This window comes from Lontra canadensis, unplaced genomic scaffold, assembly GCF_010015895.1.
Source record: "Lontra canadensis isolate GAN:19392208 unplaced genomic scaffold, GSC_riverotter_1.0 scaffold143, whole genome shotgun sequence".
Taxonomy (NCBI): domain Eukaryota; kingdom Metazoa; phylum Chordata; class Mammalia; order Carnivora; family Mustelidae; genus Lontra; species Lontra canadensis.
Window position 1 is genome coordinate 1,941,335 of NW_022631137.1, and position 14,872 is coordinate 1,956,206.

Below are 14,872 nucleotides of genomic sequence, written 5' to 3' on the forward strand. Positions count from 1 at the left end.
CTGTTGGCTCTCTTCTCTGATAAAGCATCTGCTTAGAGAGATACATGAAGCAGCACAGAGTGCCAAAGTCTTCCACCTGGGGCCCATACAAATTCAAAAATGAGAAAACCAACCTCAAAGCTATTGTTTTCCATTCTGAGTCAACTTTTCCTGAAATTAATGGAACCACGTCTTCCAGTCTGTCCTGTGTGTTTAACAGTGTAATCTGTAGCAGAATCCAATAGCCTAAATTGATTAAACCCTATCACATAGTATTCCCTAAGCAATTTTTCTTGCAATTAAACCACTGTGTTGAAAAAGAATTTGGTTAGAAATACTAATGGGTATCCCCAACTGAACTGTAACCTTACTCCTGAGACTCTAGGATGGCACCGCTCCCTCTTGACTGACAGTAATGTGAAATGAAATCATCTTAATATTTATTCACCACATCAAGTAGATAAGTCTCCAGAAGCAAACAGCTCCCCCTCTCTGACCACAAGGGAAAAATGCTCTCCTGTTTAGGGTAGAATGGTAAGACTTGTCACATGCGCCACCACTCTCCTGTTCCTATACCCCTGGAAGACATTGCTAATCAATCATACCACTTTCCTGCTGAGCTCAGATGCATTCTTCTCAACAAAACTACAGGGAGCCTTTACTAATCAGAACTGGCAAGCAAGAAGAAATATATTTGCCTGCCCTCTGTCTAGATAGAGTTTTACTTTACTGAGCCTAGACACAAAATTCCCTATGACCCAATGCATACATCCAGATTTGAGGGTACCTAATTCCATGGGATACTGAATCTTATTAATCACTATATAATAACCATTCTGGCATCTTCAGTTGACTTTTAATAAAACTATTTTTCTCAAGTGAACAAAAAGTTGACCTTCTCTTCTTCAGCACCACTAGCCAATATTTCTCAAGAACCCCATAGTAATACTTGGATTTCCTCTCCAAGTTCTTATTTCCTTCTTTAATCAAGGCAAGTGTATTCAGCTGTTAAGACCTATCTCTAGAAAAATCCTTCTGAGTCTAACCATTCCATTTCCTATTTGCCCACTCCAAAAATAAAGTAATTTTAATTCACTTTAATTGTCCTAAAGCCCTCAGGGCATATAGTAGTTATGTCCTTTCTAAGAGTTAGCATAAGGTGGTTTTCTTTTACTTTTCCAGCAAGTGAGGAAGTAGAAAATCCTCTAGTGATAGGAAAAATCACTTTTCTATTAACTGATAAATAATAAAACTGAAAGATGACATATAGTATTATTTTAGAAACTATGGGTTTCTAAGCATTCATTTATATATTTTAAAAACCAAGTTATAACATACGAGATATAAATTAAAATACATGTCACCTATTTTAAACTCAATGGAACTGTTAAAAACCAAAATTCACACGAATGCATTTCAAAAATCTTACTGGTTTTATTCAACAGTTCGTGAATGGGGCAGCACCCAATGTAGCAGATAGAAAGGAGTTCTGAGGAGCTGTACAAAGTGAAAGACTTTTACAGGCTGAAAGAAGGAACGGGAAGAAGAAAGTTATAGGAAGCAAAGAATTGAGTGGTTATTTCAAGGTTACTTTTCTTTAGGAGATGGCAGGATCTATCAGGCAGAAGACCTAACCAGTGCTACTCAGGTAATTTCCAATTAACTGGCTTAAGATTCCACTTCTGGCAGAGCAAAGCTGTAATTAAGTCAAGTCTCAGTTTGGTGATATGGGGGTTAGCATAAGTAGCTCTATTTGGAGGCTTGTTGTCTTGTTTTTAACACAGTATACCAAAAAATATCTGTACCCATTTTTTATTTTTTTTAATTATAGTTTTAAGACCTTTCAGATGGGTAGAAATGCCTAGATCGTGAAAAGGACTCCAAAAATCAAGAACAAAAAAACTAATGAAAAATCAGATAAATGATACAGAAGACTGTGAGACAACAGAGAAGTTACAATGTTAAAGACAGATTGAAAAGAAGACCATAAATAAAAAACAGACTACAAATGGGGAAATCTAAAAAAAATAGAAGTACTAGAGGTAAACCACAGCTTTCAACAACCTACAAAAACATACCATAGAAAAGAGATGTTAGAACCTTGAGAATACCAATACCTAATGGAATGCATTTTCTCTACCACCCTTCCTGCCCAATACCACTAATGCAGCCCTGAGAAACCCTGACCAGCATCCGTGTGTGTGTGTACCTACGTGTGTATGTGCATGTATGAAGACATAAAGGCACTCTGTGCTGTGAAACAGACATTTAAATAAAAGAGAGAACTGATGTTCAGAGAGGTTAAATGAATTAACCATAGTCACAGAGCCACTCATGTGTCTTATAGTCAATGTTATTCCTGCCATCCCTAACAGTGTTGCCTATTAAGATAGCTTACAATTGTTACTCAACCTTTCCAATATATGCTTGAAGCATTCATATGTTCTGAAATCTCGACTCCCCATGGAGAGCGTAAAGCCTTATTTATGTCTTCCAATTATTTTTCCCCTTTAGTTTGGCTAAAATGCCTCACACAGTGACAGGTACATAATAAGCACTCAGCAAATATACATTGATTGAATTTAGCTCTTTCTACCTTACATGTTACCACAAAAGTCTCTTAATATTGCTTTCATTTTCATAGTCATTGATTCAATTATTCTTCCTCAAATCTTCAATGAAGCAGGCCACCCCACTCCCAGGCGTCCACATATAGGTAGTGTCTTCATTCACCTTCCATTTACATCGAACTAAACTAATTATTTTCCTGCTACCTCACACCCCATTGGTGTTACACAAACCACTGAGATGGCCCTATCTCTTGCAGGCATCACTTGTATCTTTTCAGCAGCCTGTTGTAACACAGTGACAGAACTATTAAGAATGTCAGCCTTCAATGCATGAAGAACTTATGTAAAGCAAACGGTGTCATCCAAGGTAAAACTGGTGACAGAGGCAAAGGGAAATGCAGAAGCCAACAGGACTGCCTCCAAGCAAACTTTAATAGGGGAAGAAGAAACAATTTATCCATTCTTGGGATAAAAAAAGAAATAATTTTTTTAAAGATTTTATTTATTTATTTGACAGAGATCACAAGTAGGCAGAGAGGCAGGTAGAGAGAGAGGAAGAAGCAGGCTCCCCTCTGAGCAAAGAGCCCGATGTGGGACTCGATCCCAGGACCCTGAGATCATGACCTGAGCCGAAGGCAGAGGCTTAACCCACTGAACCACGCAGGTGTCCCTGGTTTGTCTCTTTTTAAAAAAAAAAATTTCTTTTTTGAGGGGTGCCTGGGTGGCTCAATGGGTTAAACCTCTTCCTTCAGCTCAGGTCATGATCCCAGGGTTCTGGGATCGAGCCCCGCGTCAGGCTCTCTGCTCAGCAGGGAGCCTGCTTCCCTTCCCCTCTCTCTCTGCCTGCCTCTCTGCCTACTTGTGATCTCTATCAAATGAATAAATAAAATCTTAAAAAAAATAAAAAAAAATTAAAAAAAGAAACAAACAAACAAAAAAACCCAACCTTCATGATTTCTATGGGGCTTAGAATACATTGGTGATGGATAATGATGCACTAAAGAATTGAGCAAATGGCTGGATTTTATGTGATGTTGAGTAGATGAGGAGGAGGATGATGATGGATAGATGGAAGGAGGGAAGGAAGGAGGGAAGGAAGGAAAGAAGGGAAGGGAATGGAAGAGAAGAGGGAGGATGGATGGATGGGTGGATGAACAGATAGACAGGATCCTTGAATTTTTTTTCCACCCCCCATGGTCACAACCCCATTCTAAGCCAATGCCATTCCTCCTTCCCAGACTATTTCAATACAGCTCTTAATTATTCTCCTCGTTTCCACTCGGCCTTCACCTAAGCCTTCTTCAGTATTATAGCCATAGTAATACTTTTCAAAACAGAAGAATGATCGTGTTTTTTTTGTTTTTGTTTTTGTTTTTTCAGATCCTTTGGTGGATGCCCATGGCAGTTACCATAAAATCTGAAATCTGAAACTGATGAATCTCTCTCCCCTGTCTGCTCTTTCAACACCATTCCAGCACTCTTATCCAACCACACCTTCTTTGACTTCCTCAAAAGCCCCAAATATCTTGCCACAGCCCAGAGACTTTTCCCTAGAATGTGTCAACTTAAATATCAATTGTGTGATCTCCCAAATTAAATTACTATACTCTCTGCACAGACTCCCATAATATGCTTGGCGTTTATCTCACAGAACTCACGACAGTTTATAATTACACATTTATTTATGTAATTGTTTGTCAGAGAATTTAAGCCCATGGGTTCAGGAAACTCATTTGTCTTGTTTCTCACTGTGTCCGCAGCAGCTAGAACCACGCCTGGCAAAGAAGAGCACTTGATGGGTATTTGTTGAGTTAACGAAAGAAAGGCTCCAGTCACCTGCTTGATACAGTGAGAGAGCAATTCCTACAGAAGACAGATGAGGAAGAGCATCACAGGAAGGTTCGGCCAGCTCTGATTCCTCACCTCTGACCACATCCCTCATCAAAACTCTCACAGGGGCAAAAGAAGGCTTGACACGTACCATCAGTGACTTTGAGCACAGCACAGTGAGGGTTCCTCAGGGGGATGCAAAGAAGCACAAGGCTTCTCAGGAGCTCTGTGCAGGTATGGCACCTGCAGGCCCTTCAAACATGTTTGCAGAATCAGCTTTAGAAAAGAAGCCGGCAACCTGTGTCAGCCACCACCACGCAGTGGTAGGACCACGTGTTCTGAATAATAAAGGCCTTTTTACTTTAGACTGAAACAGTTGCAATCCTTTAATACCTCATTCCCATAATTCTGTATTAAAATATTTATTAAAATCAATACACGAAAATTCATATATATAATGCACACTTATATGTGAACATACACATACACATATATATATAAATCTCAAAGGCAAAATTCAGTTCCTTGCTTGCTAGTTCTTCATCTTTGTTTTGCTTTGTCTCATTTTTTTTTCTCAGAATGAAACTTCAGATGCAACCCAGTTAAAACCTTGACGGAGTATCAAACCACCATGAGGCTAGAGGCATGTTGGGCATCAGAAAAGCTCCGGGTTGTGACTCTCCGTGGCTCTCTATTTTGCCTGTACTAACAAGAGTCATTTTTGATGCACAGTCCATGATAACCACAGAGAATGTTTCAGTTTCCACGTTCACAGCGCCCTGTACTTGATGTTCTCACTCTTTCTTTGCTTAGAGAAGAGAAAGAGGAATGAGAGCCCTGTAGGAGAATTGTTTCTCTTTATTTGTACCAGTCATCACTTCATCTACTTTTTTAAAGAAGTAAAGTTATAAATAGAACCTAGACATTAGCTGAGATCTTTATACACTGCCATCCTCAAATCCCCATGAAGCCAAAATTCCTTGCCATGATTTCCTTAATGAAATGTACAGTCCCAATGGCACTTGGGACCCAGGGCCATGCAGACAGAAAGAGGTCAGTGTAGTGGTCAAAGGTGTGGGCTCAACAGCTGAAACCCAGCTACACCTCTTGCAAGTCATCGGACTCTGAGCAGTCCAAGCAGGGGTCAGTTTTCTCATCTGTAAAACAGCAGTAATTAGCAAGACCTATCTCACTAGGTCACTGTGAGGATAAGAGGAGGGAATGCATGCAAAAATGCTTAGCCCACCGCTGGTCCAGGAGCAGATTTCCAACACATTAGGTGTTTATCTTCAGAACTGCTGAGGGCAACATCTGATTTCCGATGCATGGACTTGGGCCGGAACTCAGCACTTCACAGAACTTCCATTAAAATTCACTCCCGAAAACACTTCACTTTTTGAAGATAGAGGTTAGTTTTATTCTTGGGTGGTATGGGGATGCGGCAGAAGCGGGGAGGGATTAAGTCTACAACAAACCAAAGGGCTTCAAATCAGACTTTAGTAAGAGCTCCGGATTCCTCCCGGGCTTCTCCCTGCACACAGGATTTCCTTCGCACCCACTTCGGGCTGGATCCTTCCGCTCGCTCCCTCTACTTTCTTCTTCCACATCAGAAAGAAACACTACAAGGTCTTCTCTATCTAAAACAGATCACTACTTTTGCTACTAGCTTTTGCTGAGTGGATCACCGCCCCTTATGCTCTCGGGGTTCCATTTGCCACCCCAAAAGGCTTTCCCCCCAAAAGAACCCTCTCCCTGCAAAAAGGAGAATTTATTTAATCCTCACAAGAAACTTGTGGGTGGCCATTGTCATCCTCATTACAGAAGAGGAAATTGGGGCTGGGAAAGGTTAAGCAACTTTCCCAGGTTTGCAGAAGTGGTAAACAGAGAGCCAAGATTTGAATCTCCATTTGTTTGTCTTAACATCTTGTGCTTTTTCCACTAAGATCGCAGCTTCCTTTATTGGAATCTCAATGAACTATTGGCTGTGACCCATTGGGTTTATTGAGCACACAACCCAAAGACTCCCAGCGTATTTGTCTTAGCAATGCACAACTTTTGTGAACTTCTGCCAACAAAAGTTTATGTGCATTGGAATGAACAGCCCATAAAGCTAGTCAGAGAGTACAATGTAGTCTTATACCTGAATTTATGGATATAGCAAGTATACATAAGAATAGAGCCATCAGACCCCTGGTTTCCAACCTCTCGAAACACTAGTCAAGAAATAGTATCAAAGAGAGAGATTCTTAAATTCCACTAGTCTCAGATATAAAGCCTTGTCCCAGAATCCATGGATTCTCAAGCTCATTCTTCCTTAAAGCTTTAACACAGAGTTAGTCACAGAGCAGTGGGTTGTTTTCTAATCTGGATTCTCCCTCTATTCTGTGGGTTTCTTGAAGGTAAAGATCCTATCTGACTCATATTTCCAACCCCATATAATCTGAATCCTCATTCTAGGCAACTAAATCACAGGCAGCTAAGAGTAGAAAGCCCAAAAGACAATATACTGGCTGTAAATTAGCACAATCCATTTCAAAAGGTGATTTAGTGATATGCATCCAAAGTCATAAAGATACTGATTTCCTTTGACTGTACAATTCCTCTCAGCGGTATTTACCCTTAGGAAGTTTCTCCAGGGAAGAAAACTCTACAGATCCTGAGTGATTAACTCTGGCAAAAATGGTGTTAGTGAAAAGATCAGAGAGCTCCTAGATATTCCATAGTAAAGGAATAAAACATCACCCTGATGATACATTGTGTAACCCTTAAGATTATGATCATAGGGAGTGACAGAGCAAGATCAAAAAGACAAAAAAGCTCAAGCTAAAACTAAAGGAAAAAATTACAACACCAAACCACAAGCCCATGGTGACCATGGCTTTGGAGCACATATCTGGAGATGGATTACATGGAAATGTGGGAAATTAAACCGGCTTCATGGCACGGGTGCAGGCTAGAACGTTCCCGGCACAGGTAAACCTTGTTTCCTCGGTGTCTTTAGAGGAGAGCCTGGATTCTATTCTGAAATGAAAGGCAGGCCCTTGGAGCAGAGCCCTGGGTGAGAGAGCACAGCTTTGCATGCAAGACATGGAGATTCACCTTCCTGGAGCCAGACCCACACCGGCTGTAGTGTGTGATTACGCTCTCAGACCATCTGCTCAGGGGCTGTGAAGGCAGCCATGTGTCCTCCTGCCTGGACGCCAGGAGGACACTGATCACTAGTCAATCTGCTTGAAATTGCCTCCGATGATTAGTGTGTAATGACTCAGGTAGGTCATGGCCAGGGACGTTTCTGTTATTAATGCATTAGCAGCTGTAAATGGGCATTGATTCTGCACAGAGTGCAGGTTTATGGACTTGGTGGGGAGAGTCTGGCCCTGTGGAGTGTAAATGGTCATTGCTGGGGGAGGAAGCACCCTGCAAGGGCACTGTACTTTGGAGAAGGGTGAGGAAGGCCAGCCAGCTGTGAGAGGAAAAACCTGACCTGAGAATACGGAAAAGAAAAATTTACATGGAACAGGGCCAACTCTTGGCTCTTTCCCATATTTGAGACAGATCTAATCATATCCTTGCAGTCTGACCCCAACATATATTCCTGTCTATGACTGGCTAGTCCATGATAACCGAGACAATTCGGATTGTTTTATTTACTTTAAATTTTATTTTACAGTTTTACCATAACTGAAGGGCCCCTTTCATTGTAACATCCCTACCACTCTGGAAAAAATCCAACATCATTTATCCAAAGCTAATTGTAAGTGAATGAATGAATGATAACATTACCAGGGTAAGAACGTTGACTTACATATCAATGTCACAGCACTCTGAGCTGGAATGTACCACAGTACAGTTTTTCAAGATAATTGATCCTTTTTAAATAGAGAGACTGAGGTCCAACGAGTGATCCGCCTCACCAGTGATCACGCACACATGGGCCGCCCAGTAGAAGGGACTACTTCTCTGTTATGTAATTGTTCTTAGTAACAATACTTATCATTGTTACCATTTATTTACCTCCAACTGTATGCCTGGCACAAAGTTGGGGTTCACACCTTCTGAGGTAAGAATTCTCATCTTTGGATACGGTTGCCCGAACTCAGAAGAAACTAGCCACATGTTTGTTTGTTTGTTTTAAATATATTCTGGCTGACAGCCCTCGGAGAAAGTTTATCTTCTCAAAAGAAATCTGCAGCCTCCTCCATTTGGAAAAACCAAATTTCTTGTTTCTGTGACTTATGAAGCAGCCATTCTTTTTGTGTTTGTCATTTGCAATTTGCAGCCATTGCACAGGTTCACCAATATCTCAAATAAACAAGCTCACATTACAATGCAGAGTAGAAACAGCAAGTAGATCTCATCTTTAGCTTCAGTGAAAAGATTTAGCAGAAACCCCAAGTCATTGTTTTTCTTAGGTCATTCGACTGGTAACTAATGAATAATTGGGATGAAAAGAATGATTTCACCTCTCAGGTGCTCCAGTAGAAGAGGCTGCAGGTGAAACCTGCCTTCATTTCCTCTAATCTTATAATGCAACCCATGGGTGTGGACCAAACTGTATCAATACCAGTTATTAACAGAGCAAACAGAAAGTGGCCTATCAGTACTGTACTAGTCCCAGACCTACGTAGCATATTCATTTTCTTGTCCAGAAGACAATGAGTCCAATTTTGCCCACAGCTGGCGGGTGGGAAGAGCCACTGTTGGTCAAAACTCAGCACCCTCTACCTTGCTGAGGTAATGATGCTTCCCTTCAACCTTTTCTTCTGTGGCCTTGTTTCTTTCTTGTTTATTCACTGAATTCCAAGTCAGAAGGGATCTTAGTTGCAGACTATTCTAGTTCAGCTCCTTATTATTGTTATTATTTAATGAAAAAAAAAATTAAGTCAGATTGGTCACTGTGTCAAGAATCACGTGGTTGATTCACAGAGCCAGGACCCGAGCCTAACTCTCTTGGATTTTCAAAGACTGATCTAGATTGGGAGGTACGGCAGGGGAGGGCTATGAGGGGTTACGGATGACAAAAGAATGGTTTCAGACAGGGTTATCATCATTCAAAGAAGTAAGCCACACAACTCAATAATTCACTCCATACATATATAGACACATACATATATATGTGTGTCTATATATGTATGGAGTGAATTATTGAGTTATATATATATACACATATATGTGTATGTGTCTATACATGTACTTGCCACTTCTGTGGCATTGGGGATAGAGCAGCTAGCAAGACAGGTACACATTATGTCTTCAGAGACCCTCTAGTCCAGTGGAAGAAGCAGATAATGCATAAGACATAAATACGATAATTAGAGCATGTGAGGAGTGCTATGGAAGATTTAAACTGGGTGAAATGATGGGGAATAATGAGGCGGGTAGTAGGGTGCCACTTGAGGCTTGTCTCTTTGTTATCCACAGTCCTGAAATGCTGCAGTCATACACACCTTCCCTGTAACTTTCATTCTTTTTTGTCCCTCTGTTCAACAATAAGGGAACAAAAGAAAATGTTCTGTTTTAATTTATCTGCCTATAGTCTCTGATGCTTCACAGTCTTGTATAGTCAGTAAATCAGAAAGAGCCCCCCCTCCCCCGAGTTCCTATTCCCAGTCTAGAAGGGGAATTAGGGAGAGCAGGAGGGATTTCACAGAGCTTGCTACGCAGCAGCTTGAGAGAGATAAGAGATACACAGATGGCATGTGTGAACACGGATGCCTGGTGGTGGGTGGTGGGTGGCGGGTGGTCAAGTGTCAGAGCACATGCGAAGGTTAAATGAGGCCATCATTTTATGTGTCCTCTACACCGTGAGACTCTAAATCAAATGGCATGAAACCCAACCTAGGCCTGGCCGTCATTTAAATTAATGCTCTTATGTTGCTCCCACTCTGGCTCCCCCTTCCCCTGGTATTCATCGGATGGCTGACCTCTCCCATTTTTAGCCAGTCTGCTGACTTTTAACTCCAGAGAACTCCTAGTCCCTCAAGACAATCATTGCTCTTTCTCTTTCTATTCACCTTATACTGTTCTACTCTTTGCCTGCTCCACAGAGTCCAGATTCTAAAAATACTATCACAGGGTCAAGGGTCAAACTTCTACACTGAAAACAGGCTTAGTATTTTCTTTATCCTACAAGGAGAATCAAGGAATTAAAGTACACATTTCATCAAGAGAGTCTTAACAGAGATATATACCGGAGTGTGGACTAAGAATAAGGAAGGGTTGCTCCTGCTGTTAGGACCACAGGTAACAAATTTTGGAGTCAGGAAGTAAATGCACTTGGGAGTCAAGAGATCAACATGTTTGATTAGAAGACAAGGTTTCTAGACATTCTAAGGGAGGCAACTAGCTTACGGAAACTAGCTTAGTGTTGAAAGCAACTAGCTTACTGAACACGTAACTTCCATGATACTCATGTTTCAGGAACAACATGTAGAATGGAATCCAAGGGAGGGCGGCTTTAGGCATTAAAACCACTTAGAAAGACTTCACCACCGTTTGAGGAAGGAGTACCTGGAGTGATTTGTCAACAGAGGGAACACAGAAGGGCTTTCGACAGGCCCAGGCCTCACTCCTCTTGTGGTGGTGGATGAAGGTCAAGACACAGTAAGTGGTTACTGAAGCTTGGGACTGGGTTACCCAGGGAGAGAATGGTGTCCAGAGGGAAGTGAGCAGGGTGTGGTCTGATTTTAGTGTTAGGCATTTGGAGTCAGAAGTACAGTCAGAAGCAATTGCAGAGGTACAGCAACCTTTGCTGCATAGAACACTGGAGTTCAGTAATAGATTCGGAGTGTGTTATTCTAGGCCCATCTAGGCCTTGGCAAAGCAGACATCATAGCTTTGAACAAGAATTAGAGTAGTAAGTAGAAGACAAAAGACAGCCATCATGGAGATCTAGAACAGTATACTGTCTAATGTCAATTCTGTTTCTCCCACATACGTAACACTCCATCTATCTACCCATCCCCCCATCCCTCCATGTGCTCACCTGTCACTATGCCCAGCAAGTGCTATCTACTGTGACCTCTATCTTCAGTAAAGGCTGTAGATATAATCAGAGGTTATATACTGTCTATTAACCAGAGTATAACAGAGACCAGCCCGTTAGAATGAGCATATGCTGTGGCATTGAAGGATCATTAACTCTTTTGTTCTGGATGAAGGGTTCATGTAGGGGAATAATACGTACAGAATTGCGGGGAAGGAAGACACTTAAGGGGCTTGGGACAGCAGTGGTTTACCAAACAATGTCTATACTGGTAATACCAGCTGAGTATCAGCCTGGATGCAAGGATGGAAAACTGAATACAGAACTGGCTCCTGTATTCATGGGGCCTCTAGTCCAGAGTTGTCCCATCCATATGGTAGATTATTGCTGCCGTGTGACAATGCTTAAATTTAAATCAACTAAAAATAAACAAAGTAGTAAACTTAGTTCCCTGGTGGCAGCAGCCACATTTCAAGTGCTCAGTGTGGTTACCATACTGGACGGCACAGAGAAAAAATATTCCTATCATGACAGAAAATTGTGCTGGAGAGCACTGGGCAAAAGGAAAAAGCAAACATTAAATTAATTTTTGGTCAATTAATTAATAAATTATAATTCCGGCACAGCATGCCAGGGGAGTATAATCTGATGGGAGACAGAGACCTTAGGAAGGCTTCCCCTGGAACTTAAATTTTAAAGTTGTAGGAAATGACTCTGAGGGTGAAATTCAGCCAAGGGCCCTACTGCCGTCAGCCTCCTGTAGGTTTCCTCTTGGTCCTAGACACTGACTGAGGATCACTGCTCCGGCTCTCATAGCGCGGAAACCATCGAAATCTATTAGGTACACAGAAATTGGGCAGCCGTTCTAAATATCCCCAGTGAGAAGTTTTTCCATTTCTTCCCTTTTTATTTTTTTTTAAATTATCAGATATCTACACACTGGTATGGAGGAGCAAATTAATAATTTTTTTCCTCCTTAGACCACAATCGTAGATATGGAAATACCATATCCAAAGACAAATTAACATGAGCTCCTTACAACACTGTACTAATTATCTCGGGGACCAGAGGCTCCCCTAGGTTAGAAATTTCAGCCCCAATCCAGCGTTGGAACATGGATTCCTTTCTGAGAAGCAGTAATTTGTATCATGTTGAGAAGGTAGAGAGAAAGGTGGGAGGGTCGCACATAATCTGAAAACCCATCCTTGACACCTTCCTCCCTCCATCCCTACCCTGCCTGCTCCGCAAAGGCATCTATGAGAAGAGAAGGATACTGATGGAAACGGAAAAAGATAAAGTAACATGCATATTTAACTTTACACCAAATAGATGTGAACAGACTTCCTGCCAAACAGCCCCTCCTTTCCACTTACAGAATATCGCAGTTTTTAGAAAATGCTGTAGCCTGAACTTCAAAGGCATTGAAAGATAGATGTGGCATGTAGGGAATTAGACACGAAATTTCCTTTATTATTGGGAACAAAAGCTGTGGGTCTAATCTCCTGTGTGATACAAGCTTTCGCTGATCAGGGTTACACTAAGTCACTCTGATGTAGCAAACAGCGAATACACCATCTTTTTTATTTCTTTCTGTCTCCTCCCTCCTCTACCATTCACATATGCAAATTCTGTACCCAAAAGGGGAGTCATGCCATGCCACTGAGGGCAAAGAATTCCCTTTGATCAGCCTCTTCCAGGCCTGGAATCCCCCAGCCTCGGATTCTACCTGCCCCTTTATGATATTTGATGCATCAAATTATATTCCACCAATCTCAAAAGTAGGACATGTTAAAAAAATTCTAAAACCTTACAAGGGAAGCTACGCCTTGAAAAAAAAAAAGTATTTCCTTTAGCCTTTTAAAGCTAGCCTTTTAAAACTTGGATATTTATTATTAAATTATTACAGAGCGATTCATAAAACAAGTTGTTTGGCCACAGAACTACTGCAGAGGAGAGCGAATGCCTGAGACTTTTACAGAGGTGCTCGTCTACCAACACCACCCCCTCAAAAGCTAGTATATCGTAAAAAATAAGAGTCGGGGAAATCGGAGAAAATACTGCTGGCTTCACCAAAAATCAAGTCCTTACGCACAATGAGAAAGGCAGACGGCGGAAAGTGCTTACTTGCGAAAAACAAATGCAATTTCTGAAACGTACCCCAGCATCCTAAAGTACCAAATTTCTTTTTCTGAGGTAATTTTTATACAGTAGTAATGTATTCTGGCCCAAAATGAATTGTTCTTAAATGCCTCAAGAAATATGTGGTCTCACTAACTGATCTGTTCTGCTTTGCAGGGTCATGCAACTGGGAGAGAGGGATGAGGTTTCTCCTAATGAGAAAAGCTTAGGGAACAAAAGGACAACAAAAGCACATTTCATTTTAACCCCTAGCCAGTAGTGGTAGGGTTAACCCCCTGACACGCACACACATTCCCTGTGTTCCTTGTGGGGGTTCTGCCCAGCAAACCCTCCCCTCACCTCTGAATCCAATGTAGTAGTGCAGAAAAGAAAGACACAGGCAGGCAGCCCAGTGTTTGTGGGAACTTCAGGCCCGCTGAAGAGAGCTTTTCATCTCAAACACGATCAAAGAAATAGATGTATTTATGTAATGAAGGTTCAAAAAGTGGTCACACTTACTGAATGCTGAGTCCGATCAAGGAAGCCGTAAGTTCCACTGGCATGAGTTCTTTGAGCAGTGTCCTAGGGAAGAAGAGAGGGGAAGACTTTAGGATGGAGGAAGGTATTGTACTGTGCCTTTATTTTTTTGTCATAGTCACATGTGGCTAACTTCTAAAATAGGCTCTTGATACTATGAATTGAACAACGATGATGGTGGTGGTGATGATGATGGTGATGAAAATGATTAAGTCAGTTAAGCACCTTTGACTCAGGTCATGATCCCAGGGTCCTGGGATCAAGCCTGCATCGAGATCCCTGCTCAGCAGGAAGTCGTCTTCTCCCTTTCCCTCTGCCATTCCCCCTGCTTGTGCTCGATCTCTCTCTCTCTCCATCAAATAAATAAATAAAAACCTTTTTTAAAAAATCAAGTCTTTCAATATATTTTCATTTAATTCTTTCACACTGCAATAGAAGGTGTTATGATTTTCTCTATTCCAGAAGAAGAAACCAAGGCTCAGACAGCTCAAGTAAGTTGTACAGAATATGCATGTAGGTGACAGAGCCTGGATTTGAAGTTGGTGATTGAACATTGAGTTTAGAACCACTCTGCTGAGCTCTTGCCTGACACAGTGAGCTCCATGCCACAGGATGTTTTCAAGGAAGGATGAGAAGCCAATCTTTCAGAGACATTATTGTGGATTTTCCCACATGGAATCAGGTGAAATGATATAAACTTTAAATATCTTTTCAACTCCAGAACTCCAGGATTCTATAAAGTTCAATCCCATGATGGCCAATATTCAACGTGACTCCATTTTGAAATGAATAAAACTGTGATTTTTAATTAAAATTGTGATTTTAGGTGTCCCATCAAGAATCAGTTTCATAA

At 41.3% G+C, this 14,872-nt stretch overlaps 1 protein-coding gene across 11 annotated transcripts in view; it reads right to left on the bottom strand.

Annotated features, from left to right (window-relative positions):
• RBFOX1 (RNA binding fox-1 homolog 1) overlaps positions 1–14,872 on the bottom strand; it is a 2,042,166-nt gene that overhangs the window by 1,182,303 nt on the left and 844,991 nt on the right. For all 11 annotated transcript variants that reach the window (XM_032843801.1, XM_032843800.1, XM_032843795.1 and 8 more), the window contains one exon: positions 14,002–14,064. In XM_032843801.1, the coding sequence (XP_032699692.1) occupies positions 14,002–14,064 (63 nt within the window). The remainder of the gene's footprint in view (positions 1–14,001; positions 14,065–14,872) is intronic.